This window comes from Mustelus asterias, chromosome 11 (genome assembly GCF_964213995.1).
Source record: "Mustelus asterias chromosome 11, sMusAst1.hap1.1, whole genome shotgun sequence".
Classification (NCBI taxonomy): Eukaryota; Metazoa; Chordata; class Chondrichthyes; order Carcharhiniformes; family Triakidae; genus Mustelus; species Mustelus asterias.
In genome coordinates, this window is record NC_135811.1 from 35,149,317 (window position 1) to 35,177,138 (window position 27,822).

General features: G+C 40.0%; 1 protein-coding gene across 5 annotated transcripts in view; it reads left to right on the plus strand.

Annotated features, from left to right (window-relative positions):
- dock1 (dedicator of cytokinesis 1) overlaps nt 1–27,822 on the plus strand; it is a 617,564-nt gene that overhangs the window by 128,310 nt on the left and 461,432 nt on the right. For 3 of the 5 annotated variants that reach the window (XM_078223434.1, XM_078223435.1, XM_078223439.1), the window contains exons 9-13: nt 2,605–2,686; nt 8,804–8,939; nt 16,823–16,895; nt 21,279–21,421; nt 23,777–23,902. In XM_078223434.1, the coding sequence (XP_078079560.1) occupies nt 2,605–2,686; nt 8,804–8,939; nt 16,823–16,895; nt 21,279–21,421; nt 23,777–23,902 (560 nt within the window). The remainder of the gene's footprint in view (nt 1–2,604; nt 2,687–8,803; nt 8,940–16,822; nt 16,896–21,278; nt 21,422–23,776; nt 23,903–27,822) is intronic. The other 2 variants (XM_078223436.1, XM_078223437.1) reach the window with 1 other exon arrangement.

Genomic DNA, 27,822 nt, shown 5'->3' on the forward strand with positions numbered 1-27,822 from the left:
CAACTTAGTCAACCTTTGTTCGTAAGACGGCTCCTTCATCTCCAGAATTGGCCGATTGTGTACCTTCTCTGAACTCTTTTCATTGCATACATATCCCTTCTTAATTGAGACCAAAACTGTCCACTACTCTAGGTGCAGTCTTGCCAATACCTTGTACAGTTGTAGCAGGACATCTGCACTTTTATAGTCCATCGACTTTGCAACTCCAATGCATAGGAAACTCTACTTTTAACTGGAGCCAGTGATATCCAGAGTGATATATGGGCGAGAAGAAGAAGGTGTTGTTATCCATGTTTTTACTAAATAAGGAAAAACTGATCTTGAGGGATGAGGAAAGGTTCAGGGAAAATCAACTGGAATATTTTCTTGGAAACAAAGGAATAGAATAGCAGTGGAGTGAGAAATATTTATAATTATGATCAGTAGAGTCCAGAAGAAATGCATCCTACTTGAAAATCAAGAACAAGCTAGCCAGTGATAACATACCATGGATAAATTACGAAATGAGGGCAACACTGCAAGTGAAGAAAAATACTAAGAACATAGACAATAGAGGAGATGATGTCAAAAGCAATAAAAAAACTTAGGAAAGAAGTCTGAAAAATAATGAAGAAGACAAAGAGAAACTTACTAAGGAATATAAAAATAAATAGTATTCTACAGACACACATTACAAATGTAAAATCGGGATAGAGCCACTGAATGCGGTAAATTGAAATCTAATTTCAATTTACCGCACAGGTAATGACAGCAAAATTACAGAAAATAATTACATAAAATAAAATAATTACTTGGCCTCAAGTATTTACCAATGAGATTTGTGTGGGTTACATGATACTCGAAGAAACGATTCAAAAAGTTGCAAAGGAGTGGAGGGGTGGGTGTATGAGATGATTGGAAAACTAATAAAATCCCAGTCTGGCGGATATCTGGGAAGATAGTGGAGACACTATTGCATTCATATATAAATTCATTGGACAAACAATAATGTGGACAGATATTATGATTCCTTCATTTAGATCATTGGAAAATTAGTGACATCCTTACTCAAGATGTAATGAAAAAGTATTTAGAAACTGAAAATATAAGGGTAATTAGCACAGATTTCAAAAGAGAAAGTCATTCTTGACCAACCTTTGTTTAATTATATGAAAATGTATATATTTGGATTATAAAAAGGCTGTTGGTAAGATCTCTCCTAGTAACCTCATGTTTGAGATCAGCACATGTAAGTAGCAAGTAGCAAACTGGCTGCAAATCAGAAAACATCAGAGAGGTAAGGGTAGTTACTCAGATCGGCAAAATCGATGAGTGGTTTTCCACAAGAATTGGTGCTGCAACCATTGTTCACCATTTACATTGGCTCAGGCATTGCAAATATAATTTCAAACTTTGGAACTGATAAAATTGTCGTTAATATAGAGAAGGGCAATGACAAAAACAGGAAGACACTTGTGGAATGAGTGTGCGATTACCAACTGTGCTTCAGTATTGATGTGTGAGGTGGTGCATTTTGGTAGGGAAGATAAAGGAGGTTGCACACCTTGGAAAATAAGTGTCTAAATGAGAAACAGAGCGATCTGGGGGTAGAGCTGCACAAATCACAAGAAATGGTGGCACAAGTTAATAAGGCCATAAAAAAAGCATATAGCACCGGGGTTCATTTCTAGTGGGATAAAATTGAATAGCAGAAATTATGTTAAACTTATATAGAATTTGGATTAGGTTACACTTGGAGTACTGTGAACAGCTTTACTCCACCATAAGGATATAGGCATTGGAGAAGATGCAAAAAGGATTTACTAAAATGAAACCGGAGCTGATAGGCTACAAGTCTCAGGAATGTTTGATCAGACTGGAACTTGAAAGGAGAGCGCCTTTAGACTATGAAAGAGTTTAAGAGGGTAGGAATAAGCCAAGGGCCATAAATATAAGAGAGTCATTAATAAATTCATGAACAATTCAAGAGAAACTTCTTCATCCAGAGTATGGTTGGAACGTGGAACTCAATACCACAAAAGGTAGTTGAGGTAAATAGCAAAAATGTCTTTAAGGGAAGTTAGAGATAAGTAGGAGGATGAAAGGAATAAGCAGAAAAGTATGTTGATGGGAATAGATTAAGGCGTCTCTTGTGGAGCCGAAACATTAGTGTGGAAATGTTGGACTGAATGGCCTGTTACTGGGTCTTGTAATGTGATGCCATATGCAATTCCAAAATACTTAATCACTAACTTGTTAACTATATGAATTCATGATTCTTCGCATCCATGCTATTTGTCACTATTTTTTTTTCTACCATTGGTTTCTAAAGTGGAATGCATTCTGGATGTGATAATAAAAAGCACACTTAACTGTGTATTTCCGTATGCATACTGACTATCTAATAGTCTCATAAACTTGGGAGAGTATATTTTGTATATTGGTTAGCATTCCACAGTTCATTTTTGCAGAATGATAGTTTGATGTCATAATGATTTCTATTGCTAAAATTGCATAAAAATAGATATTTTCATTTCAGTCTAATGTACTAATAGATAGGAGTAGTGAGGATTGTGTGTGTGTGTGATGAATATCAAAATTAAAAAATTAGTTTTGTTTTTGCAGTGAAAACTACCTAGTTCGATGGGCGAGCTCAGGCCTTCCAAAAGACATAGACCGGCTAAACAACCTGAAAGCCGTATTTACAGTAAGCTATTTTGACCTTTTAAAATTTTTTAGTGATTAAACTTTAGACTAGTATTTTGTTCTTTCAGCTCACTTATTTACTGTAAGCTATTTTCACCTTTTAATATTTTTTACTGACTAAATGTTAGACTGGTATTTTGTTCTGTTAGTTCACTTTTACTTTAAATTGATTATGCAATGCAGAGACTAATGATGTAGGTGATCCCTTGCTGTTAGTTAAAAAATGGAAATGAGATTGAAGTTGAACAGGTTTTCCTTGTGCTTTAATTTGGTTAGATTTAATTTAAAAGTTTTAAAGGACTGCAATCTGACATTTTTTCAGAAAATTGCTGTATTAAAATCTATGCGAGAGAGTAAGAAAAGCCAACACAAGATGACCAGAATAATGAATGTTTAAAAAATAGGTGGAAAGCTTCAACACAAGAATAAATTAAAAAATTCAAACTTTAATGAAATTATGCATATAGTCTGCCATTCAGATTGGATATACTACATTTATTAATACATTTCTGAAGTGTCATGGTACAGGAAGAGCACTTCACCTGAGGAGAACGGGGAATGTTAGCAGAGTGTAATGTTGGGCTGATATTCCTGAACTTAAACTCGATTAATTCATAAATCAGGAATTAAAAATTAACCTCCGTATGATGATCATGAACCTACTGGATTGTTGTTATAATCGATCTGGTTCACTATTATGCCTCACAGAAGGAAATCTATCAACCTTGCCTGGTTGGGCCTATTTCTGACTCTAGACACATGGCAGTGTTGGGAACTCTTAGGTGCCATCTGAGAGGGTCTAGCAAGTCGCTCTGTTGAATGAAGCAGCTCCAGAAAGTTCAAATGAGAATAAAACCAGATGGGTTACTTAGCATTGACCTAGACACTGGTAATGACGAAGGCACAGTCGACTCTGTAAAATCCTCCATGCGAACCTCTGACGGCCAAAACTGGGACAGCTGTCGCACAGACCTGTCAAGCAAAGCCTGACATAGTCTCATACACTGATTCAAACCTTGCAGCCCATGTCCCACACTTCCCTATTGCTTTCCTTGGATATATTCTGTCCCAATGACATACCAAAATTACTAGAAGCTAAAACAAAGTGCTATACAGTCAGGAGGGATTTTCCCTCCCTGTCCTCGCAGTTGACTCTGGATGCTATGGAGACTCGACATTGGGTCAAACATTGGCAAGAAAGCTACCTTCCTCAACTGATGAATCAGTGCTCTTACATGTTGAATACCTTTTGAAAGAAGGACTGAGTATATTATTGGTTCGAGTCTTCGCTGATCATCAGTGAGAGTGACTCACTAGTGCTACTACTCACCACGGCGATCAAGCCCTGGGGAAGGACTTTTATGTGTCTGCAGCAGGTGAAGAAGGAGCCAACATGAGGGGAAAACTTATCTGAACCCTAGACCTTACCAATCTACTTGTCGCAGATGCATCTGTCCATGATAGTATTGCTAGGAATGATCACCAGACAGCCTTTGTGGAGACCAAGCCCCATTATGTCGTATGGCACAACCATTATGCTCAAATGGATTCAGAACAGACCTTGCAGCTTAAACCTGGACATTTAAGAGCACTGTGAGCCATCAACAGCAATAGATTAGATTCAATAACAGTTTTTAACTTCATGGCCTGGCATATTCCTCTATCGATCATTGTCATCCAGCTAGGGGACCAATGGCCATTCAATGTGAAGTGAAGAGGACATGCGAGGAGCAGCAATAGGTATACCTAAAAATAAGATGCCAAACTGGTGAAGCCACAACATAGTACTATATGCATGCTGGACAATAGAAGCAGCATGCCTAAGCCAGAGGTAAGCAATCCCACAATGGATCAAAGCTCTGCAGTTCTGCCACATTCAGTTATGATTGGTGGTGGACAATTAAACCACTAACTGGAGGTGGAGGCACCATAAACATCGCCATTCTCAATGATGGTGGAGCCCAGCAAGCAAGGCTGTACCTTTGCAACCATCTTTAGCCAGAAGTACCAAATGGATGATCCACCTCAACTTCTTCCTGAGATCCTCAGCATCACTGATCCCAGTCTTCAGCTAATACAATTCACCAAGTGATATCAAGAAATGGTTGTAGGCACTGGATATAGCAAAGTCTTTGGGCCCTGATAACATTCTGGTTGTAATGCAGAAGACTTGGACTAATGAAATAGCTGTGCCAGTAGCCAAGCTGTTCTAATACAGCTACAATACTGGGATATACTTGGCAATCTGGAAAATTGTCTTGTCCTTAAAAAAAGAAAGACAAATTCAGTCCGGCCAATTAACACTCCATTAGTCTAAAGTTTAAAGTTTATTTATTCGTGTCACTAGTAGGCTTACAATAACACTGCAATGAACTGTAGTCTACTGTCTGTCATAAGCAAAGCAATGGAAGGTGTCATTGAGTGATGCTATCTAGTGATACTTGCTCAGAAATAACTTGCATGTTGATGCTTAGTTTTGATCCCACCAGGTCCACTCAGATGCAGACCCCTTTAAACTTTTAGTCCAAACGTGGACAAAAGAGCTGAATTCCAGAAGTGGCGTGTGATACGTCGAGGCAGCATTTGCACCCTAGCAAAATTGAAATAGTTAGGAATTGGTGGAAAAATCTCCATTGGTTGGAGTCATACCTAGTTCAAAGGAAGATAGTTTTAATTATTGAAGACATCGCCAGGCCAGGACATTGATGCAGGAATTCCTCAGGGTACTGCCCAAGACCATGCAATCATATGTAGAAATATACATAGAAAATAGAAGCAGGTGTAGGCCATTTGGCCTCAGCGACAGATCCAATCTGGCCTCTCAGAAGGAGAGAGGAGCCAACCCGAGGCTGTGAATTCTGCTCCCCTGCGCAACAGCATGCCCCCACTATAGAAAAACATGTGGATCCAGGATCGACCTCCTCAATCATCTGAAGACTCTCAAAACTTGACAGATGTCATCCTCGATTTTGAGGGACCACTGACGACTGACACCCCTACCCCTCAACTGAAGAATCCATACTCTTCCACTTTACTACTTGGAGGAAGTACTGAAGGTAGCTAGAGCACACAATGTACTCTGGGCAGGGAGTTCAATGTCTATCACCAAGCCTGTCTCACTTGCACCCCTATTGACCTAAGTCCTAATGGACATAGCTGCTAGCCTGAGTCTGCGGAAGGTGGTAAGGGAGGTAACAAGAGAGAAAAACCAATTAGACCTTTTCCTCACCAATCTACCTTTCAGAGTTGCATGACAGCAAAGTTAGGAATGACCATCGCCCAGTTCTTATGGAAAGAAAGTTCCATCTTCACATTTGAGTACACCCTCCATCATGATGTGTGGCACTACTACCATGCAAAATAGCATCGGTTTTGAACAGTTTTAGCAGCTAAAATTGGATATCCAAGAGACACTGTGGGCCATTAGCAGTAGCAAAATTGCATACAACCACAATCTGTAACTACATGGCCTGGCATATCCTCCACTCTACCATTATCATCAAAATGGAGAGTTTAAGCCCAGTTCAATGAAGATTGCAGGAGGGCTTACAAAGGGCAGAGCCAGGCATACCTATCAATAAAGTGTCAACGAGGTGAAGCTACGACATAGGACTAATGTAAGCCAAGCAACGAAAGTTGAATGTGATAGTCAGAGCTAAGGACAACCGATGGATCAGATCTAACCTTTACAGTCCTGCCATATCCAGTCGTGAATGGTGGTGGACAAGTTAAACAACTCACCAGGGGAGGCTGCAGTGAAGGAGAACCCACCACATCATTGCTAAAGACAGGCTGAGGCATTTGCAACAATCTTCAGCTAGAAGAATGGAGTGGCTCACAGGTGCCATTCTCCAGCCAATTCAATTCACTCTATGTGATATCAAGAAGCAGCTGAAGGCACTAGATACTGCGAAGTCTATAGGCCCTGACAAAAATCCAGCAATAGTACTGAAGACGTGTGTTCAAGAACAAGTTGTGCCCTTAGCCAAACCAATACCTGGCAATGTGGAAAACTACCCAGGTATGTTGTCCACAAAATGCAGGACGAATCCAACTCTGCTGATTATTGCTTCATCAACTTACCTTCTGTCATCAGCAAAATGATAGAAGGTATCATCGACAGCTCATATTGAGTGGCACTTACTCAGCAGTAACCTCCTCACTGATGTTCAATTTGGGTTCTGCCAAGGTACTCAGCTCCTGACCTCATTACAGCCTTGGTTCAAACATGGACAAAAGAGCTGCACGCCAGAGGTGAGGTGAAAGTGACTGTCCTTGACATCAAGGCAGCATTTGAATGAGTGTGGCACCAAGGAGCCCTCACAATGCTGAAGTCATTTGGAATCAGGGGAAAGCTCTCTGCTGATTGGAATCATACCTAGCACAAAGGAAGTTGATTGTGGTTGTTGGAGGTCAATCATCTCCGTTTCAGGGTGTCATTGCAGGAGTTCCTCAGAGTAATGTGTTAGGAAAACAAAGGTAGTTTGAAGGGATTTATATCTGTATTGGTAAACATTAGAAGTAAGGTATAGTTTTAAATGGGTTTGATTTAATATTTCTGTGGAAGGAAGGGTAAAGTCTATAGTTAGATTCATGCTCTTCCGTCAATAAAAAGATACAAAAGTCTGAGGTCACGTACCAACTGACTCAATTTTTGAGAGAAAAAAAGGCACCAAATTCTTGGTTTTCCAGCAGTATTCTTGTGATTAAATGGAAATGGCAGATAATGATACCTGCATGTTGGCTCAGGCTTGTGTCAACTGTGTTGTTTGAAGACCAGTAATTTCCTTAAATGAGGTTGTCCCTCCACATTAATCCTGACTATGAACGGGTAGCCGTCACTGTCTAGCATGAAAAATTAAGAGCATTTAAAAGCTTTCTATTTCTAAGGTAGAGTTTGCTTATTAAAGGATCTTTCTATGCTCGTTTTTAAAATGACACCTCAAGATAAAGTTTTAATCCCCTGGTAAGATACATAATTACGCACCTGAAAATAGTGTCAATTAGGAAATAGTTAAAGGTCAATTTTAATGTTTTGTCTTAATTAGAATATTAATTCAGAGATTTTTCTTTAAAACATATCTTGAATCAGATGAGTAAACTGTTTGTCTCAATTTTTAAAAATGCGTGTAATGAAGCATATAAACAACCTCGCATTTATAAAGTGCGTTTCATGACCAAAAATGCCTTACAATCAAAGACTTACTTATGAAGTATAGTCATTGTAGTAATTTTGGGAAATGTACCAACCAATCCACACACAGCAAGCTTCCCCAAGCAACAATGTGATAATGACCAGATAATCTGTTTTAGTGATATTGATTGAGGGTTGGGTGGCATGGTGGTGCAGTGGTTAATGTGCTGCCTCAGCTCCAGGGACCCATGTTTGATTCTGGCCTCAAGTGTCTATGTGGAGTTTGCATGTTCTCCCCGTGTTTGTGTTGATGGTCACAGAGTGTTCTGAGTTTCTTCCAACAGTCCAAAGACATGCAGGTTAGGTGGATTAAAATTGCCCCTCAGTTTGTGTTTGTGTGTGTGCACGTGTGCGTGCCCGGTGATGTAACATGTTCCAGCAGCGCCTGCAACCAAACTGGTGTCAGATGTTGTGATCTGCACTTCTCTGGGCCTCACCAGCAAGACCAAGAAGGTTCTGATGCTTGGGCAACCCTGAACTCCCATATGTATGTCCCGCCGAGGCACTTGCTGTGGAGAGGTCACTCTAGTGACCCTTTGGCACATACCCATTGTCTCCCGAGACAGGGAGGCCAAGGAGAAGATTGAGGATTAAATGTTGGCCAAGACACTAGGCAAAACCCCTCTGCTTTTCTTAAAAGTACTGCCATGGGAACTTTTATGTCTCCATGAAATAGCAGATGGGGCCTCCGTTTAAGATCTCATCTGAACTATATTAGTGCAGTGCTCCTCAGTACTTGGTTTTTGCTTAAGTCCTGGAAAGCGATTTGAAATTTAGAACCTTGTGACTGAGAGATGACAGTATTACTAACCTATCCACCAAAGTCAACCTCTGTGAAAGGAAAAGAGAGGTAATGATATTTTGATGTATGTGTATACCTCATCAGAACTGAAATATTTGGAATATTTTCTGTTTTTTTCACAGGACCTTGGCAGCAAAGATCTTAAAAGAGCAAAAATTAGTTTTGTGTGCCAGATTGTCAGAGTGGGCCGCATGGAGCTGAAGGACAATAATACCAAGAAATTCACTACAGGGCTGAGAAGACCCTTTGGAGTGGCAGGTAAAGGCTCAACTGTTCAATATAAAATATATTAATGACAGAGCTTGGATTAAGTACTATAAATGTTCTTTAATTTTCTTTAGGCAACTTTAGAATTTTCAACAAGCTTTAATAACATTACTGCTTGTAGGGGTATTTGTAGAATTCTAATCTTCCAAGGGTTTAATACATGATAAATGCTACTTGCCGAAGAGTGTTCAGTGTTCAGCTGACAAAGAGAATAAGTAACTCACTTGAAAAGGTTAATGGAGGGTTGTAGGATGAAAGCATCTGGGAACAGAGTCGGTAAATACAGTTAAGGTTATTTGCTTGCCTGGTTGGGAAACCCTGGGATGGGTCGGTTGGACCAAATGCCCTGTTGTTTCAGCATTGTCAAATTGATGTATTTCAATGTGTAGACAACAGGAAGCCTGTTTAAAAAATAAGACTGCTCAAGAAAGCTGACTTGAGCTGTTCCCAGAGGTGGGCTTACACTTTTGGGAGTCCCGTGCTCTGTCTCCGTGTCAGGGTGCTCCCATGATATCACATCCCATCCCCCCGGTGATATGGCGCTCCACCACCAGTGACGTCAAGACTCACCCACTAGTGATGTCCAGACCCGCCCCAAATGACAACATTACCCTCCTGAGCACTCCCACCCTCAGCTCACACAATCCAGAAATACACAGAAAAGCACACAAATCACCACTTCAGTACTTTTTGACTTCTGAAAACAAACCTGTAAACGATGAATTCAAATCCATAATGCAAGTTACCAGGGCACAAAAGGTACAAGTGCACAAATCACTGCTCATTGCTTTAATGCTTTGAAATTGGTGAAAATAGGCCTGTAATTGATTAATTCAAATTCACAATGCAAGCTGGACAAATGCAAAAAGAATTACACAAATACAGATCACTGCTCAACTGCTTTAGTGCTTTTGAGCTTATAAAAGTAAGTCTGTAACTGATCTGAAACCTAAGCCTACCTGTTGTCAGCATGATGGTAGAGATGGTCAGTATTGCGATCTATATGTCTTGAGGCGAGCAAACATGAAACTGGCCGATGAGCAGAGAGATGGAGAAATCAGCCAATGATATGACTGCAGCACAGGCTAATGCAGGACAGAATGAGCCAGAAAAAGTCCAGTGCAGGAGCAAATATTTGATCAAGTGGAGTCCAGTGAGTCCAAGTCCAATATCAGTGACTTTGCTGGCAACTGTCTGGCAGGATTCCATTCTTTGTCCAAAAGAGACTTTCTGAAGGCCAGTATTGAGAGCAATGGGGGATAGCAGTTACTCGCTGGTTATAACTGTCTACATGTGACAGCCATGATATCAGACCAGCAAATCGTGGTCCGATTTAAAAAATAAAATTTAATCAAGAGAATATGAAAGAATTCTGTATCTTTAAGATTTTCTTGCTTCATTTGTTTGTAATCCATGGCAATCTAGACAGCTTTTCCTGACAAAATCATTATATGTAAAACCTTATAAAGATGCAGCATTTTCAATTGGCAGTATTACTGAACTTGTCAATTGTCTTGACTCATCATACTTCGCAGATCATTTTTAGCACTATTCAATACAGAGAAAGAACGTTCACTGAAAGCTTTGTGACAGGTATTGTTAAAAATATTTTCAGAATGGTTTCCACTTTTGGAAAGATTGCCCACAAACCATGTGCAAGTATGTACAAATCAGCTAATGATCTTAAAGCATGGAGCTCATCATTATTGATGAAATGAATGAATTGTTTCACTTCATCTTCAGAAAGATTTGTGTCTATGTCCTCCCAATAGAATTCAGTTTTTCTTTTACTGCAGCGGCTCTTAGCATTCTCTCCCAAATTTCTGTTGAAAAACACAGAACAAAATTCAACAATTTTCTTCAGAAATTCACTTCTACTCTGCAATTGCACCATTATTGTGTCACAAATAACATTGACAGTCTCAAAGATGACCTTCTCTTTCCCTTTTGAAGTGATTTAATTATCTCTAGCTTCATCAAAAATGAATTCTGCTCCATCAGAGGAGCCAATATTCTTTGTTAATGTTAGTACCTTTACTTCCACTGAGATATAGTCATTTCGAACTTCCATGACAAAACATCTAAGGATAATAATTGTGAAGCGTTCAGTGAAGTTGTATCAACATTTTGCAGCGATTTGCTGACGGCATTGATTCTTTGAAGTAAACGGTTTCACAGAACAGTAAAAACTGCAGTATTGTACCTTCCAAATTGCTCTGCCAAGGACTTTGCTTTAGCTTTCACATGTGGTTTCTCTGAATTTAATGTGACTACGTATAATAAGCGTTCCTTTATATCGATAATATTCAGTTGCAAAGCCAAAACAGCATCTGCACGAGCGGACCACCTGGTGTCACAAATTCTTTTGACCGTCAAATGTTTTCCATGTGCCTACTCCAAGCGTGATTGCAGCATATTCCAAGGATGTGGGGAAACCGAACAAAAGGCATACAAGTTTTGAACAAAGTCAAAAAAATCTTTGGCAGCCTCACATGTTTTAGCTTTCGCATTGTAGATTAAATTCAAGGAATGACTGGAAAGAGGGAGGAATAATGCACAGGGGCTAGCATTTTTCAGTAGACCTGAATATTTTTGCTTGTAGACCTGAATATTTTCCTGCTATATTTGCAGCAGAATCGAAGCTCTGCCCACAGTTTATGATGTCCAAACCTAAATTTGCAATGACTGCCAAAACAGTTGTCTTCAGAGGTGTGGGATTATAGTTGGACAAAACAGAGAATTTGCTTTACAACTTTACCATTGTTGGTGACATATCTTTAAATTAATGTTAATTCGTCCACAGGACTCACATTTGGTGTTGAATCAACTATTATGAAATAATATTTGGCGTCTTTAACTTCATTAATGAATTGGTTTCTGAACCATTCTGCCATTAGAGTGATGAAGTCATCATAGGTTCTGTGTGTTAAAAGGTTGTTTTTCCTTGAGCCACAACATTGATAGTGTTTTAGAAATCATAGTATCCTTACAGTGCAGAAGGAGGCCATTGACCCATTGAGTCTGCGCCGACTCTCTAAAACAGGATCCCACCTAGTTCCTATCTCCCTCTACACATCTTGGGACAAGAAGGGGCAATTTAGCATGGCCAATCCACCTAACCCAGTATTGTACTGTGGGAGGATACCAGAGCACCCTGAGAAAACTCATGCAGACATGGGGTGGATGTGCAAACTCCACACAGACTCTCACCAAAAGTCTAAATTGAACTGGGTCTCTGGTGCTGTGAGGCAGCAGTGTGCCACCCTGCCACCTGATTTTTCATATGCTCTTTGCAACCAATTTTTCCTTTCCGTCATGCCATTTCTTTTCACCCTCAGAAAATGGGGCATATGAAGACTTCTAAACTGCTTTCAGCCTCCAACATCAAACTCTTTTGTCAAACTTTCCATTTTACCTATATTCCCTAGTCTATTTATTTCAAAATATTCAATCATACCCAATGGAACAGATTTTGGCCATAAAGCAATGCCTTCAGGGTAGGTTTCTTCCCTCACTTCAGCTGCAGAATAATGAGCTTGACCAGTATCTTACAGTTCCATCCCCACTCCAGAGTCCACTTCTTCTCGTTCATCTTTTTCAAGCGATGTGGTATCTCCAGAAATTGGTAAGTTCAAAGTCATCAGATAATTCATTGAGTATTTTGGTGGAGGAGAATGAATGTGCAGTTTGAGCACTGCTCGATACTTGAAACTTTCTAAACTAACATGACAAAATGTCTTCTTGCCTTGATTTGCCCTCTTGCCTCGCCTTCAATCTTTTGAGCCTTTGACTGCCAGATTAATAGTGTCGCTTCAGATTGGCTGATCTTCCTTGATTTTAACTGATTGAAAGAGCAGGCCTATTTTGCCCTCCTCAGCCCTGGGGTTCGTTGCCCCTACTCACTCGAGGATCTCACGTGTTGTTCTGGCTGCCTGGCTATGGTATGGTCATGGCCTTGCCCTCAGGTCTACAAAATATCAGATCTCCACATAGATTCATTAGCAAAGCGAGTTCTTCAGGATGCTGCATCAGAAGTCAGACCGTCTTAAACCTAACCAAGTAAGTATGCAGTTTTCTGACTGATCACCTCACCGTCAGTGTTTCGATGCTGATCTGGACATTTGGGCCTTTAGCTCAGTTGGCTCAATATCTAAAATGTTGTGTAGAATGAGGCAACAACGGTTCCATCCCTGTACTGACTATGGTGGTTCAGGGAGGCCTGACTCCTTGCCATGTCCCATACTTAATATGGACCCCTCAAACTACATGACCAGTTATCTCTCTCTAATGATGAGGGATGACTATGATCCCTTGTAGACTATGCCTAATTGCTTACTTTTAAAAAACAGTTAATAATGGATTTCATTATCATTTCATTAGATTTCTTCAGTTATCTTTACATTTCAGCTGGGAGCTGTCAATGTGTCCAGCAGCAATTATGATTACTCAATGAAGTGGAATATAACAAGTGATTCATCTGGATACATGGACATCCATATGGGGAAACATTTTACATATATTTATATTAAAAAGGATAATGACATTGAACTTTACAAATTGCTGTTTTTAAAAGTCGTCTCTAAAGATTTGCATGCTTTGTGTATGACATCATCTGTTCAGCTGTTTGCTATAATATCACTTTGATTTTCTAAGTGATTTTCTATGTAATGCATTTCAGAAGGGATCCTAGTCAATGCATCAGAATTTGGCTGCTGAGAAAGCATTAATAACTTGATTCCTCATCATCTCCAAAAGGCTGCCTGAATTATTTATTATGCACTCATTTTTTTATTGCTTTGTTTCTTGAACAGTCGTGGTCCCCTAAAAATTCTAATTTCATTTCTTTAATGACAAGTGTAAGTTTAAGCTTATTTATTCATGTCACAAGTAGGCTTACATTAGCACTGTTACTGTAAAGTATAGTTAAAGGTCCAAGAAATCTATGTTTCATTTGTATGAATCTTGACCATTTTGGGATGATATTTCAGGAAAAATGAGGTTTCAATTCTTCAATATTTCTATTGGGTTTACAGTATTAAAAAGAGAGCTGGACAAGAATTTGATAAACCATTAACTGCGCTTACATAGACTGACGTGCATGCAATATTTGGGCGACAGGAGTGTGGTGGGCTGCATGTGCACAATCAGACATAATGGTGCATAAGGGAAAACTTGGATCACTTCTATTTTAAAGTATAACTGAATGCAGCGTAAAACTTTGCACTAATAATATGCAACGTATTAGGTGCAACTTTAAGTAAAATGAGTGACTCCTGCACACACTGCACTGGCACAGACCAAAAATCACATTTATGTAGGTAGAATAGACCTCAGTATGCTGGTGGTCTCATTCTGCCAAAAATGAACATTACTTCACTAGATTCTATTTTTTGTTCACTTTGCATGAAGCAAAGTGGATGCAAAGCTGCATTCATTGAAATATGTATTTGTTGAAATTGTGCTGTTAATTAGGCTGAGACAATCACTGAAGATGGTTATGGGTACCACTCTTAAAGAGACACCACCATCATCATTGGCCTCCTTGGCCTCTCTGACTGAGAGACCATTTATGCAGAAGGACCCTATGTCGGAGGCTACCTGTACATTGACATTGGTACAGCAGCCTCTGTAGGTGCCTCATCTGTCTCCTGAATAAAGAGGATGATAACCATGTGCATTGCATGTAGACACATGATCAGGAAACCTCATCCAAAACCAGAAGGGGAGCACTGCATAGAAATGTCTGTGAATGAAGTTCACCATGTTGGTCATAGATGCAGAGCAGAATGGCAAAGATACTCTGCGGGGACATGGCCAGTGCCGAGTCGCACTTGGGTGAAATATTCTTAGATCAGATGTTGATGTGTCCACTCCATTCTGATGAGAGTTTTATTACTTGAGGTAGCCTTGGCCACATCCCTGCAGAGCGACTTCACCATTCTGCTCTGCATCTTCCTCCTTTGTTGATCCAGTGCTTCAGTTTCTTGGAGGTTCACATCTATCTGGAGACTAGGCCATGGGGAATGCAGCAGACCATTGCAGTTGTATACTGTAGGCACTATCAGACTGAACTGCATCTTTAAAAGTCTTAATAGGCTTTCTCACTGTTGCTTCTTGTGAGCAGTCTCCTCCCCCCGGAGGGTGTACAGAACTCTTGAGCTCTTGTGGTCTGTTATGAAGTCCATTCATTTTGTGTCCCTGTGCTATATAAACTTGTAGTCTGTGGAGATTGTAGCATTTAAGGACAGGGTGTCCCACTGCTTATTACATTTGTTCTTGCCTAGCAATAAGGGACCCTCTTGGGAGTGCTCTGATAAGTCACAATTAGTTCAAAGGTCAGTGAACAGTCAGTTAGCCAGCAAGTATCCCAGGTGAGGGAGAAAAACAAACGGGACAGAGACGGGGCTCAGTTAAATTAAAACTGAAAAACCGTCTTCAAGTTAAAGAAAGGGCTACAGGGAGGAGACTTTGAGTAAAGAGGACCATTGGGGCAAAGCTACCCCTTTGGAGTGGTGGTGTTCTGCTTAGCACAGCCTATGATTTCAAATTATGCTTGTAACTTGATGCTTGAGTGTACTCAGAAATCCAACGCACTCTCAGAAAGTGAGATTGAAACCTTGAGGTTGTTGAAGCCATCCGAGTGGGAGCGACTTTTGGAGAGAATTCCAAGGCAAGATCTTTGAACATAGAGATTGTAAATCCTCATGAGAGAGACAAAGTTTCAGTGAGATTCACAATGTGACTAACATTTGGGTGGGTTTTTGAAAAATCTATGGAATCCATTGAAGGATGGGCAGGGAGTACTGAATAACCTGATCATGGTCTTTCTCATTGATGGCACAAATCCCGATTACCATCTGTTTAGATCGGCACAGTCTCCTGCAGCACTGATTCTCTGATATGTCCAGGCAGTTGTTCAAGGACATTGATGCTGAGGGTATGGCATTTGCTGTCTTCCTGCTCCTCACTTCTATTATCCATCCTTTTTTAAATTGCATCATGCTATCCTAGTCTTCCTACAAAGGGAAAAATGGCACATCTAGCCTTTCCTTCATCCTCTAACCCAGCTGTCAGCAAGGAGAGTATCAGATCAACATATACCAAGCAAACTTAACAATCAAACTGAATGAAATAATAAAATAAATTGCCAGCATTTGTTTGCTTGGTGCATAATGTAATACATTATTAAAGACCTGAATTATGCTATGATGCGCAGGTACCCATGCAAAATACCACTGAAAACAGAGTTCCATGTTTGTCTTCATACATTTAGAAGATTATATCTTGTATCTTTCTTATACCATTGTTGCTCTTTTTGTTTACTTTGAATAAATTTCAGTACATAATGGTAGTAAGCCTAAAACTGCAAGCAGTATTCTAAACATGAGCTCCTTATTGGTCAATTTGGATTATGATCCAGCCTCCATTGAAGAGGAATTGTCTTCCGCCTTGTGAGCTGCTACAGTGTGGGTTGGCTAATTATTTCCAACTTCTTTCATTATTTCATTCAGTTTGATTGTTAAGTTTGTTTGGTATATGTTAATCTGATACTCTCCTTGCTGACAGCTGGGTTAGGAGACGAAGGAAAGGCTCGATGTGCCATTTTTCCCTTTGTAGGAAGACTAGGATAGCATGATGCATTTAAAAAAAAAAGGCTTTAGAGATCTACAGTAGAATTCAATGATACCTTGATCTGTTGGAACATCAAGTCAGAATCCAAGTGATTCAGCCCAAAAAGTGGTTATCTTAAATGGAGTTAATTTGGGTAAGTGTGAGTGCTGAATCTCTGTCAGCTTGTGTATCACCACCATCCTGCAAAATTTCCCAGTCTTTTCAAATAATTGAAGAAAAAACATTTTGTCTTATTATTTCAGTCATGGATGTCACTGACATAATTACAGGGAAAGTGGATGATGAGGACAAACAGCACTTCATTCCATTCCAACCGTAAGTAGTCTTAGGTCTTGGTGGTTCACAATCCTTGGTCAATATATTTTCTGTTTATTTAATCTTATAAGTATGCTTGTATGTTTAATGATATTTGTAGGTGTTTGCATTTTAGTGCAATGTCAATGATTATGATTTTTTTTGCTAGGTAGTTAACAAACTTATTGAAATTATTTACTTTGCGTAACTTCACAAAAGCTAAAATAATTGAGTTAACCTATTTTATGCTGTTGTTTGTTTTATAAATCCAAAATGGCCCATATTGCAGAATTTTCTGTTTTACAATAAGAAAGGTAGGGATAACCTCGCGTTGCAATGCTTTGCTTTGCATGTACATATGGTGCCTTCGTAGGTAAAAATGGAAATGAAGATCAGTAAAGTACAAGTAACAAACTGAACATTTACTTTTCTTGAATGCAACAGTGTAATGAAATACAAATAAAAGGGATTAATGCAGTGTCTTCAGTAAAGCAATGTCCTGTGAAAATTCTGGTTGGTACTGAAAATTAAAGTATTTCGAAGTTGATGTTTCAGATACATCTCAATCATGCCCCCCTCGGTCTTCTCTCCTCTAAAGAAAATAATCCAAGCCTTCCCAATCTCCCCTTTTTGCTCAAATGCTCCAACCCAGAAACATGCTGGTGAATCTCTTCTGTACCCTCTCTAAGTGCAATCACATCCTTCCAATAGTGAGGTGACCAAAACTGCGCACACTACTCCAGCTGTGGTCTGACCAACATTCTGTATAACTCCAACATAACCTCCTTGCTCTTATACTCTATGCCACGACTGATAAAAGCAAGTCTCCCTGTGTCTACCTGACTACCCTATTCAACTGTTCTGCCGCCTTCAGGAATCTGTGAATAAGTACCCCAAGATCCATCTGTTCCTCTGAGCTTCCTACTGTTCTGCCATTCCTTGTCTTATTATTTCTTCCAAAGTGCATCACCTCGCATTTATCAGGGTTAAATATCTGTCACAGCTCTGCCCATCTAACCAACCCATCTCTATCTTCTTGTAACCTACGACCTTGTTCATCATGATTAACCATCCTACCAATCTTGGTGTCATCTCCAAACTTACAAAAAATAAGGGACCCAGCACTGAACCTTGTGGTATGCCACAGGACACTGTCCTCCAGTCACTCAAACAGGCTTCTACAACCACCCTTTGTGTCCTATTACTAAGCTAGTTTCGGATCTATCTTGCTAAGCTTCCCCGAATTTCATGTACTTCAACCTTCTCAATCAGTCTTCCCCCCCCATGATGGACCTTGTCAAAGGCTTTGCTAAAACCCACACAAGCTGCATCAACTGCACTTCCCTCATCCACATACTTGATAACTTTCTTGAAAAAATTGTTTCAATTTGTTAGGCTTGACCTCCCTCTGACTAAGTCATACTGAGTATCCCTAATCAACTCGTGCCTTTCCAAGTGGAGATTAATTCTCTCCTTCAGAATTTTCTCCAATAGTTTCCCTACCAGTGACGTGAGAGTCACCTGTCTGGAACTCTCTGGTTTATCTCTACCACCCTTCTCGAAAAGTGGACCATATTAGCTCTCCTCCAATTCTCTGGCACTTCCCCCATGATGTGGCGATGCCGGCGTTGGACTGGGGTAAATACAGTAAGAGTTTTAACAACACCAGGTTAAAGTCCAACAGGTTTATTTGGTGGCAAATGCACCAAATAGACCTGTTGGACTTCAACCTGGTGTTGTTAAAACTCTTACTGTACTTACCCCATGGCCAGAGAGGATTAAAAATTTGCTTCAGAGCACTTGCAATTTCCTGCGTTGCCTCCCACAGCAGCCTGGGATGCAGTTCATCCAGGTCTGAGGATTTGTCCATTTTTGAGCCTGTCAAAGCCTCCAATACTACTTCACTTCCTATGACAAACTGCTCAAGGTCCTCACAGTCCCTTTTCATGAATCCTGTACCTATGTTCTCCTTTTCCTGAGTGAAGACCGATGAGAATTGATTTAACACCCTTCCAATGTCTTGCGGCTTCACACACAGATTGCCCCCTTGGTCCGTAATAGGCCCTACTATTTCCCTGCTTAACCTCTTTCCGTTAATGTATTTATAGAATATCTTAGGATTCTCCCTAATCTTGTTTGCAAGTCCTTTTTCATACCTCATTTTTGCTCCTCTAATTGCTTTCTTAAGTACCTTCTTGCACTTCCTATATTCCTCTCGGGCTGCAACTGTATTGTTCCCTTTGGATTTGCTAAAAGCCTTTCTCCTCTTCTTTATCCAGTCCTGAATTGTTCTAAACACCCAGGGTTCTCTGAACTTATTGCTCTTACATTTCCCCCTTTAGGGAATATGTTGGACCTGCACTCTTCCTATTTCCTTTTTGAATTAGCTGAAAGTTATTGGAGGCAAGCCTTTCTCCCCATTTTCTAGTTTCTAATGCAGCAGATGAATAGGTTTGGAGCAATTGTCACATTGCAAGATGATAGCAATGAAAATCTAGAAATCTGTTGGTTCAGACCTCAGAAATTCAGGACCAAATATTCCATCAAACAGTTTGTTCATTAAGTCCTGGGCATGCATAATATTATAACCTTTAAAAATCCATACAGATAAAGATAATCGAGGTAGTTTGATATTTCTGGTAGATGGTTTAAAAACACTTCATATTTGATATGCTTACAGTAGACTACACTTCAGTTGATTTGGTGTATGTTACATATGCAAATCTTTCAACCCTTCCAAGGTTTGGTGCTTCTCTCTCTCGAGCTTATTATGTGTTTGCGTATTTCTTTATGACTATTGCAACATAATATGTGGGATACTCTAGCTGCATGTCTTTTCTGATTCATTTTTCCACTGCTTGTTTATATTGCTAGTAAAGTTTCCTGAAATATTGGGAGTCCATTTTAAGCTAGGCTGTGATTGAGTTCTATTCAAGATAATGATGAATATCAAGGGGAAGGTCTGCCGTAAAATAGAATTTGTTGCGAGGTGGAGGGTGGTGAAGTTTGGGGCATCGGGGAGAGAGGGGTTCCACAGGTTTGACTTAAGTTTCTTGGTAGCTTTTACATAGGTGTTAATGGTTTTGTTTAAAAAAGGAGTCAGGAAACTTCAGTAGAATCATGGAGTAGGGAAGATGAGGATACTAGAAAGCAGATAAGTATCCTGAGAAAAGTAGGAACCAACTTGACAGCATTTATTTTCTGAAGTGCTGCTATGATCTAGGACAGCTATGGTTTATTTGAATATGTATTAGAGCCTTATCTGCAGTTGGAAAAGAAATATCGATTTTTTTTTTGCTGAAATTGTCAATTAACTAAGATTGCACGACAAAAAACACAAGGTATGCAGCAAGTGAACCATCAAGATAGGAAACATTACTGAGTGCAAGTATGGCAGGAATTGTTTTGTGTTCTCGGAATTTCAGTCTTAGAATTATGTTTACAATCTAGTTAGTATTGGTTTATTAATCAGAAGCTGCAAAAGAGCAAGTTATGTAATGACAACAAAGAGCAAACTGAGAGATTTTAAACTTGGCCGATTAACTGATAGAATTCAGTGTGGGCAAATATAATTTATTGGGAATTATTTGACTTGTAAGTGGAAAATTCTCTCAAAAGTGCCACCACAGTGTGGACTATTAGTTAACCATTGAGGCAGTATATGCAGTGGAGTCTAAGGGGTAATGTTATTAGCTATTTCTTGTTTTCCACTATTTCTCTACTGGGATCCACCTTTCAAAATATTTGGGTATTTCTGATTCCCTGCCTTTTCAACAGTCCCCTTATTGCATCTGATTTCCGGAAGGTGGGACCAATTTTAGAGGTTTTCCATGGAAAGTAATCTATTTAAGGAGACTAAAAAAGACTTGAAATAAATAATTGTACCATAGAAGTATGAGGGTAGACTTTGATTAATATCTAGAATGTTCTTCTATATTATGCATGAAACATAGGAATAGGGATGAAATCAATGCAAGTTAATAGACGTTTGTGTGTGTGTCTCATTATTGTAATCAAATTGTATCAAATATGTTTTTTTGAGCATTAATTTTGGGAGAGCTCCATTGTATTCTGAAAATAGACATGGGCACATTAAGATTTTACATTTTCTGGGCTTCTGGGTGATTGTTTTCATTACTCTGTTGGGGAAGGGCTTATGGTGGTTAAAGAAGATGTTAGTCATCGTGATGCAGATTTGCATTTATTCTTGTGCAATCAGCATTTTCTTGAATAATGATCTTCCTATGTCTTTCTTGTTATCCATCTGTCCTGTCCGTTGCGTTGGCTGACGATAACTGTTTGTTGCATTTATGCAATGATATTTTGTGTCCCTTTGTACTGTGAATTCTGGTTTGTGTGGCCCTTCTGTTTCTTGTGGTGTTGGTCGTCATGTGCATCTTCCAGGCTAGCATTGGATGACGCCATTCGACACAAGCAGCTGAACATATCATCCCGTTTTTCACCCAGGGTAGCAGGGGAGAATGACTTCCTTCAGACTGTGATCAATAAAGTCATTGCTGCCAAGGAAGTAAACCACAAGGGTCAAGGTAAGTGCTGTTTTGTTGCAAAATAAGTTTGAGAGATTAAAATATATTTCCTTTAGCAGAACATTCTGAAATTTTTGTGCATTGCTCTATTTTCAACAAAATAGAGTATAAGTAGGAAAATCTAATGAAATTACTCAGTTATACCAGTGTGGAGCTTTTTTATCAGCCTTCCTCTGGCACAAGTAAAATCATAACTTTTTTTTACCTTTGAGTATATGTTCAATAGGAACAGAGTTGAATTTGGCCAAAACAGAGTTGAATGTCCTTGCAATCTATCACATGATCACTGCATTCCTTACTTTCTCAGAAGACTAAGGAAATTTGACATGTCAGCTACGACTCTCAGCAACTTTTACAGATGCACCATAGAAAGCATTCTTTCTGGTTGTATCACAGCTTGGTATGGTTCCTGCTCTGTCCAAGACTGCAAGAAACTACAAAAGATCGTGAATGTAGCCCAATCCATCACGCAAACCCGCCTCCCATCCATTGACTCTGTCTACACTTCCTGCTGCCTCGGCAAAGCAGCCAGCATAATTAAGGACGCCACGCACCCCGGACATTCTCTCTTCCACCTTCTTCCTTCGGGAAAAAGATACAAAAGTCTGAGGTCACGTACCAACTGACTCAAGAACAGCTTCTTCCCTGCTGCTGTCAGACTTTTGAATGGACTTACCTTGCATTAAGTTGACCTTTCTCTACACCCTAGCTATGACTGTAACACTACATTCTGCACTCTCTCGTTTCCTTCTCTATGAACAGTATGTTTTGTCTGTATAGCGCGCAAGAAACAATACTTTTCACTGTATGTTAATACACGTGACAATAAATCAAATCAAAAACATGTTGGGCCCTATTTTGTCATTTTGATTCTAAGTGCTGGGCGGACTTGAAACTGGGAATGTTTCAGATCTGACTTTTAGACCCGTTCTGAGGCACCCCATACGCACTCTGCCTGCAAAAATATTAGTGATTCCGAATCGCTTAACGCGCCCAAAACCCTGCAGCTCCGATTGGCATCTCCAACTGCGCATGCACAGAAAAAAAATGTTAGAATGTTGCTCCCCTGCCACCTCCTTCCCGGGCCGGATAATGCCTCCCCCTGGCCACCACAAACATTGCCGCACCCCCACAACATTACTGACCCCCTTGTTTCCCCCCCCCCTCCTCCCCCCCACCGATCTCCAACAGAGTGGCAGTGCCACCCCCTTTCACCCCCACTGACCACAGGCAAAGAGGCAGCGGACCACCCCCTCCCCCCTTCCCCCACTGATCACAGTCAGAGTGGCAGTGGACCCCCCCCCCCCCCCCCCAACCGATCTCAAGCAGAGAGCCGTCGGACGCTTGGCATTTACCTCCTCACTTGGAGATTCTTAATGATGATCATGCTTTGATGACTTTTGAACACATGGCTCTAATTGTCAGGCAGATCCAACTCTTTCTGAAGGCTGGGAAGCGCAATTGATGCATCAATTTCAATTTATAGTTTAAAAGAATCAAGTGTTCAGGTGTAGTTCATGTCATGGCTTATATATATAAGATATAACTACCGTGTCTTTTTGTGTACTTACATTGGCCTCTGCTCCAGGCCTGAGCTTCCTTGTCTTTTAGTTCCAATCTACAATCTTTTTCTTTCTTTGCTGTCTTCAGTAACCATTTCCTGTTACCATTCTGACATCCACCCTTTTCACCTTTCCCAATCCCTGCCAATATCTGTCACTAATTCCCAGTTGAGCTTCCGCCATCTCAAGCTGGAATCCCTTCTGGATTGACCCAAGCCTATGCATAGCTTGAACTTTTTCATCATGGCACATACACTAGTTCTTCCAAATCAGTCAAATGAACTGCTCAATCTCTGCTTCTGTTGCAGGTACTGTCTTCTGCAATATCTCCAGCCCCTTTTAACCTTCAATTCAGTCAATTTTCCTGTCAGATCTCACCACCATTTTCCTACTGTTTTGAAAATGAGGTCCTTCAATGTGTGCATCATGTGTTTGAATGATATCTTGCTTATTGACAGAGACTCCTCCTTCATCACAAAGGCTGAGTCATCTAGCTGTATTTTTAGCCACAATGTCCCCCACCTTGTTTCCCGACCCCATTTCAGTTTGTCTCCATATTTGGATAGATATGGTGGAAACGTTTGTGTATTGTGTTTCTTATCGACAATTCATAAAACTAAAAAGGATAAATATATATTAGTGAATTATTATTCTCCCTTGGATTTCAATGTGAGTATCACTAAATTTGAAAAGTCTGTTCCTTTTCCATTGTGAAAATAAATCTTCTGATCTGTTAGTTTGGAGGGTGATTTTGTGAAAGGTGATTTTTTTTTTGTATCTTTTATTTACCTAGGTTTGTGGGTGACAATGAAGCTGCTGTTAGGCGATGTTCATCAAATACGAAAAGATTTTCCACATCTAGTTGACAGAACCACAGCAGTTGCAAGAAAAATGGGTTTCCCTGAAATAATAATGCCTGGTGAGTTTGTTAGCAAACAATTTAAATGCAGTAAATACTTCATCAGTCTGTAGTTTTGTTTTTGTAAGTATACGAACATTATAAACAAATTTAAAGGACTGCCTCTTCTGACAAGGTTGAAGAAGGTCTGTGAAAACAATGTAAAATGGTCTGTGCTGTTTGCAGCACATCTGCTGTACCTGCTGAACTGAGAAAATCATAACAGTTGTCCATCTGCTAGCTCTGAAGCCACACTGAGGCTCACTGTAAATACACAATGCCAGGGTCTGCAATTTGGTCAGAGCAATAAGAGTAAAGACTTTCCCCACAATACTTAATAAGGGAATGCCTCAGTAATGTTGCAATCAATGTGATCCCCTTTGTTTATGCATCAATTTTTGCATCACACATGTTTTGAGGCACAAACCTTTCTTCCCAGCACAGACACAAAAGTTCATGGACTCTTTAAACTACGGGAAATAAGCTGGCCACCAGGATTCCTGGGCATAATTTCTTCTTTCCATGAGCACATGCACAGTTTCATCAGTTACAATGGAGTGTTATCGGAGGCTTTCAGGATCAGCAGTGGGTTAAAACAGGGCTGTGTCATGGCGCCAACACCATTTGGCATATTTTTTTTCCAAGCTGCTATTGTACGCTTTCAGCGACTCAAATTAGGGTGTCTATCTCCTTGCTAAAACTGACAGCAAGCTGTTCAACTTGACAACATTGTGTGCCAAGTACAAAGTGTAATGTCCTAATTTGTGAGTTGCTGTTTGCTGATGACGCATGCCGGCGTCCCATGCTGAAGTCCACTTGCACCAACTTGTAGATTGGTTCTTTTCGGTCTGCAAGGGGTTCAGACCGAGAATCAGCGTCAAGAGCACCAAAATTGTGGGACAGGCCGTAAAAATCCCTTCCATCACCATTGACAATCTCACTCTGGAGGAAATCAATGGTTTTGCATATTTTGGATCAACAATTACCAGTAACCTGTTTCTTGATGCAGAAATCATCAGGATGGCCACAGTTGTCATGTCAAACTTGAAAAGTTGAATCGTGAACCAACAGCAAATTAACTGAAAATACAAGCTCAGTGTGCTCCAGGCTTGTGTTCTCAGCATCCTTCTTTATAGTCGTGAGGCATGGATAACTTATGCAAGCCAAGAAAAGCAGCTGAACTGCTTCCACTTCTGTTGCTCCAAACATATGTTGGGTATCTCCTGACAAGACGGAGTGCCGAATATAGAAGTACATCTGTGTGTGGAGATCTTCACGTTTGCCCTCTTCAGTCGGCGTCAAACCCATTGGCTGGATCCCATGAGCTGAATAGATAATGGCTACATCCCCAAAAACATGCTCTCTAGTGAACTGGCTGTTGGCATGAGATCAACAGATTGCACACGTTTGCAATACAAGAATGTCTGAAAGCAGGACTTCAAGTTGACCGGGATTGGAGTCAAAGCATGGGAAGTCCTCACTGCTGACCGGAGTGCCTGGAAACGAGCAGTCAGGGAGGGCATGGAAAAAACAGAGGACAAAAGAAAAGACCAGATGGCAGAAGAGTGTCCGCCAGAAAAAAAACATCAGTTGACTTTGGGCCAATGCTGTTTATGTGTACCAGCTGCGGAAGGGGCAGTTACTCATGATTTGGCCCTCTATAACCACAACAGACAATGTTGAATACTGAAATTACATTCACCCTGGGTGCATCTCCTGAAACCGATGGATGCCAATAATAATGGCATGTTTGTGGAAAGAAACGGCAGAGTGATTTTAATTTCAATGACCAGTTTATCATACTTGGATTTGAAACTATTGATAAATAAATATATAAATTAGTTTCACTTTGTGATGCAGAGAAACAGGGTTGGAGCACAGGAGTTTCTTTGAACTGAAAGTTTAGGGGTGTGGAGATGTAAACTTTGGTGTTACAGTGCCATAATTGGTGGGAGGGTTTGATTGAAGCAGCACGTTTAGATAGACAGTTCCATTATAACACAAGGAACTTATAGTGGCAAAGTTCACACAATAATGTGAGGAAAATGCAATGTCAGGAAATAAAATTTTGCAAAAAGGGAGTATTCATAGATCGAAGATTTTTAGATTTAAGGTGATCAGTAGAAGGATTAGAGGGGGCAGGAGGAAAAACTTTTTCAACCAGAGAGTAGCAGGCAGGCATCTGGAATTCACAGTCCGAATTGGCGGTTGAGATTGAAATGCTCAATTCATTTAAAAAGTACCTGGAGCTGCACTTGAAATGCTGTGACTTGCAGGGCTACGGGCTAAATGCTGGAACGTGAGATTAAAATGAGTAGCTAGTTTTATATTTCTCTTTTTTGGCCAGCATGGACGCAGCGGGCTGAATGGCATCTTTCTATGCTGTAATGTTTCTATGGTTCTATTGTTTTAACAGGTGTAATGTTTACATTAGACCATGCTATCGTCCTGAATGTGTCAGAAAGAAATAGTTTGCAATACCTGTGCACATTGACTGTTTTATACAATGTTCTTTGCAAGCTCAGAAGCTGAACAGGTGTCACCTGACACCTGAGCAGGTGTCATTGCATCATTATGTTCTGTAACTGTATCAAAGAAGCCAATACCATGTTAAAACTAGTCTTAAATGCTTCATCTTTTTTATGGGGTGGCCAGGGGTTCCTAAAGAATCCCCAGCCTACCATTGGGTGGCACACTTTGATTCATGGAACTTCAACTACTTGGCATCAATTAATACTTAAGGATCTTGCATGGGCAAAATCTAATGGTTTAAATATGGCCAGATATGAATAATCTATCTGAAAAGCATCTGTTTTGACATTAAGGGCTGACTTGGTGACTAAAACTCCACAGAATTTGGTAATATCTAATCTCCTCAACTCAAAGAGAACACCGGCATTGTAATCTGTTGGCCTGCAGTATTGAAATAAAATGTTTGTCTTGTAATGAATGTTGCCAGGAAAAAAACATGCTTTCTGTTCAGTGAGAGTTCATGTTTCTGAAGTTCATGTTTATTTTCAACAGGAATGGTGTTTGAAGAATTTTGTGATAACCAAGTTTGATCGGGCTGATATGGCCATTTATTTGTCAGGACCTTGGATTTAATCTGTACTAATATTTGTGATCTGTAATCTGTGAACTGATAGTTTGTTTGACATCTGCCTGTTCACATCATCGTGCAAAAAATTGTTTGAACTTCAGTTATTTCATGAAGTTGAGGTAGTGAGGTTTTACCTGCTGCCTCATCTTTTTCAGTTGATTATTTAATACAAACTGAATTGTACCTTTTTGTTGATATCATTTATCACAGTATTGTTACAGAATAGCAGGAGGCCATTCGGCCCATTGTGTCTGCACGGGGTCTCCAAATGAGCATTATGACTTGGTGCCATGTTCCCTGTCTATTCCCCAGACCCTTGCACATTGTTTCTATTCAAACTATTCTTTTATCTGTGGGAACAGTCCCACTCTATCTACTCTGTCAAAGCCCTTCATGATTTTGAACATCTCCATTAAATCTCTCCTTTTTTCCAAGAGAACGTTCCCAACCTCTCCAATCTATCCCCATAACGAAAGATTGTCATCCCTGGAACTATTCTTGTAAACCTCCTCTGCACAATCTCCAATTTTTATCATTGAATAAAGGCCAGAAAATCATGCAATATACATTCTGTGTTATGTCCTGTTGGAAATAGGGTCTTTCAAAGTAGGTCACGCCCCACTACTGATGTTTCTGTCACACATGTGATCTTCCTGTATTTTCAAAAGTTCAGCCTGTGCAAAAGCTGCTATTTAATTTCCTCAAATCACTTTGTAACCAAATGATGCTTAGCCGACTTTTGAATGTTAGTGGTTTAAATGCTATTTCTAGTCAGGATTAAAGTGTGTGCAGTTTTGTTTATCCTACTTGTATGTTACAGCGATTCCAATTTGCATGTAAA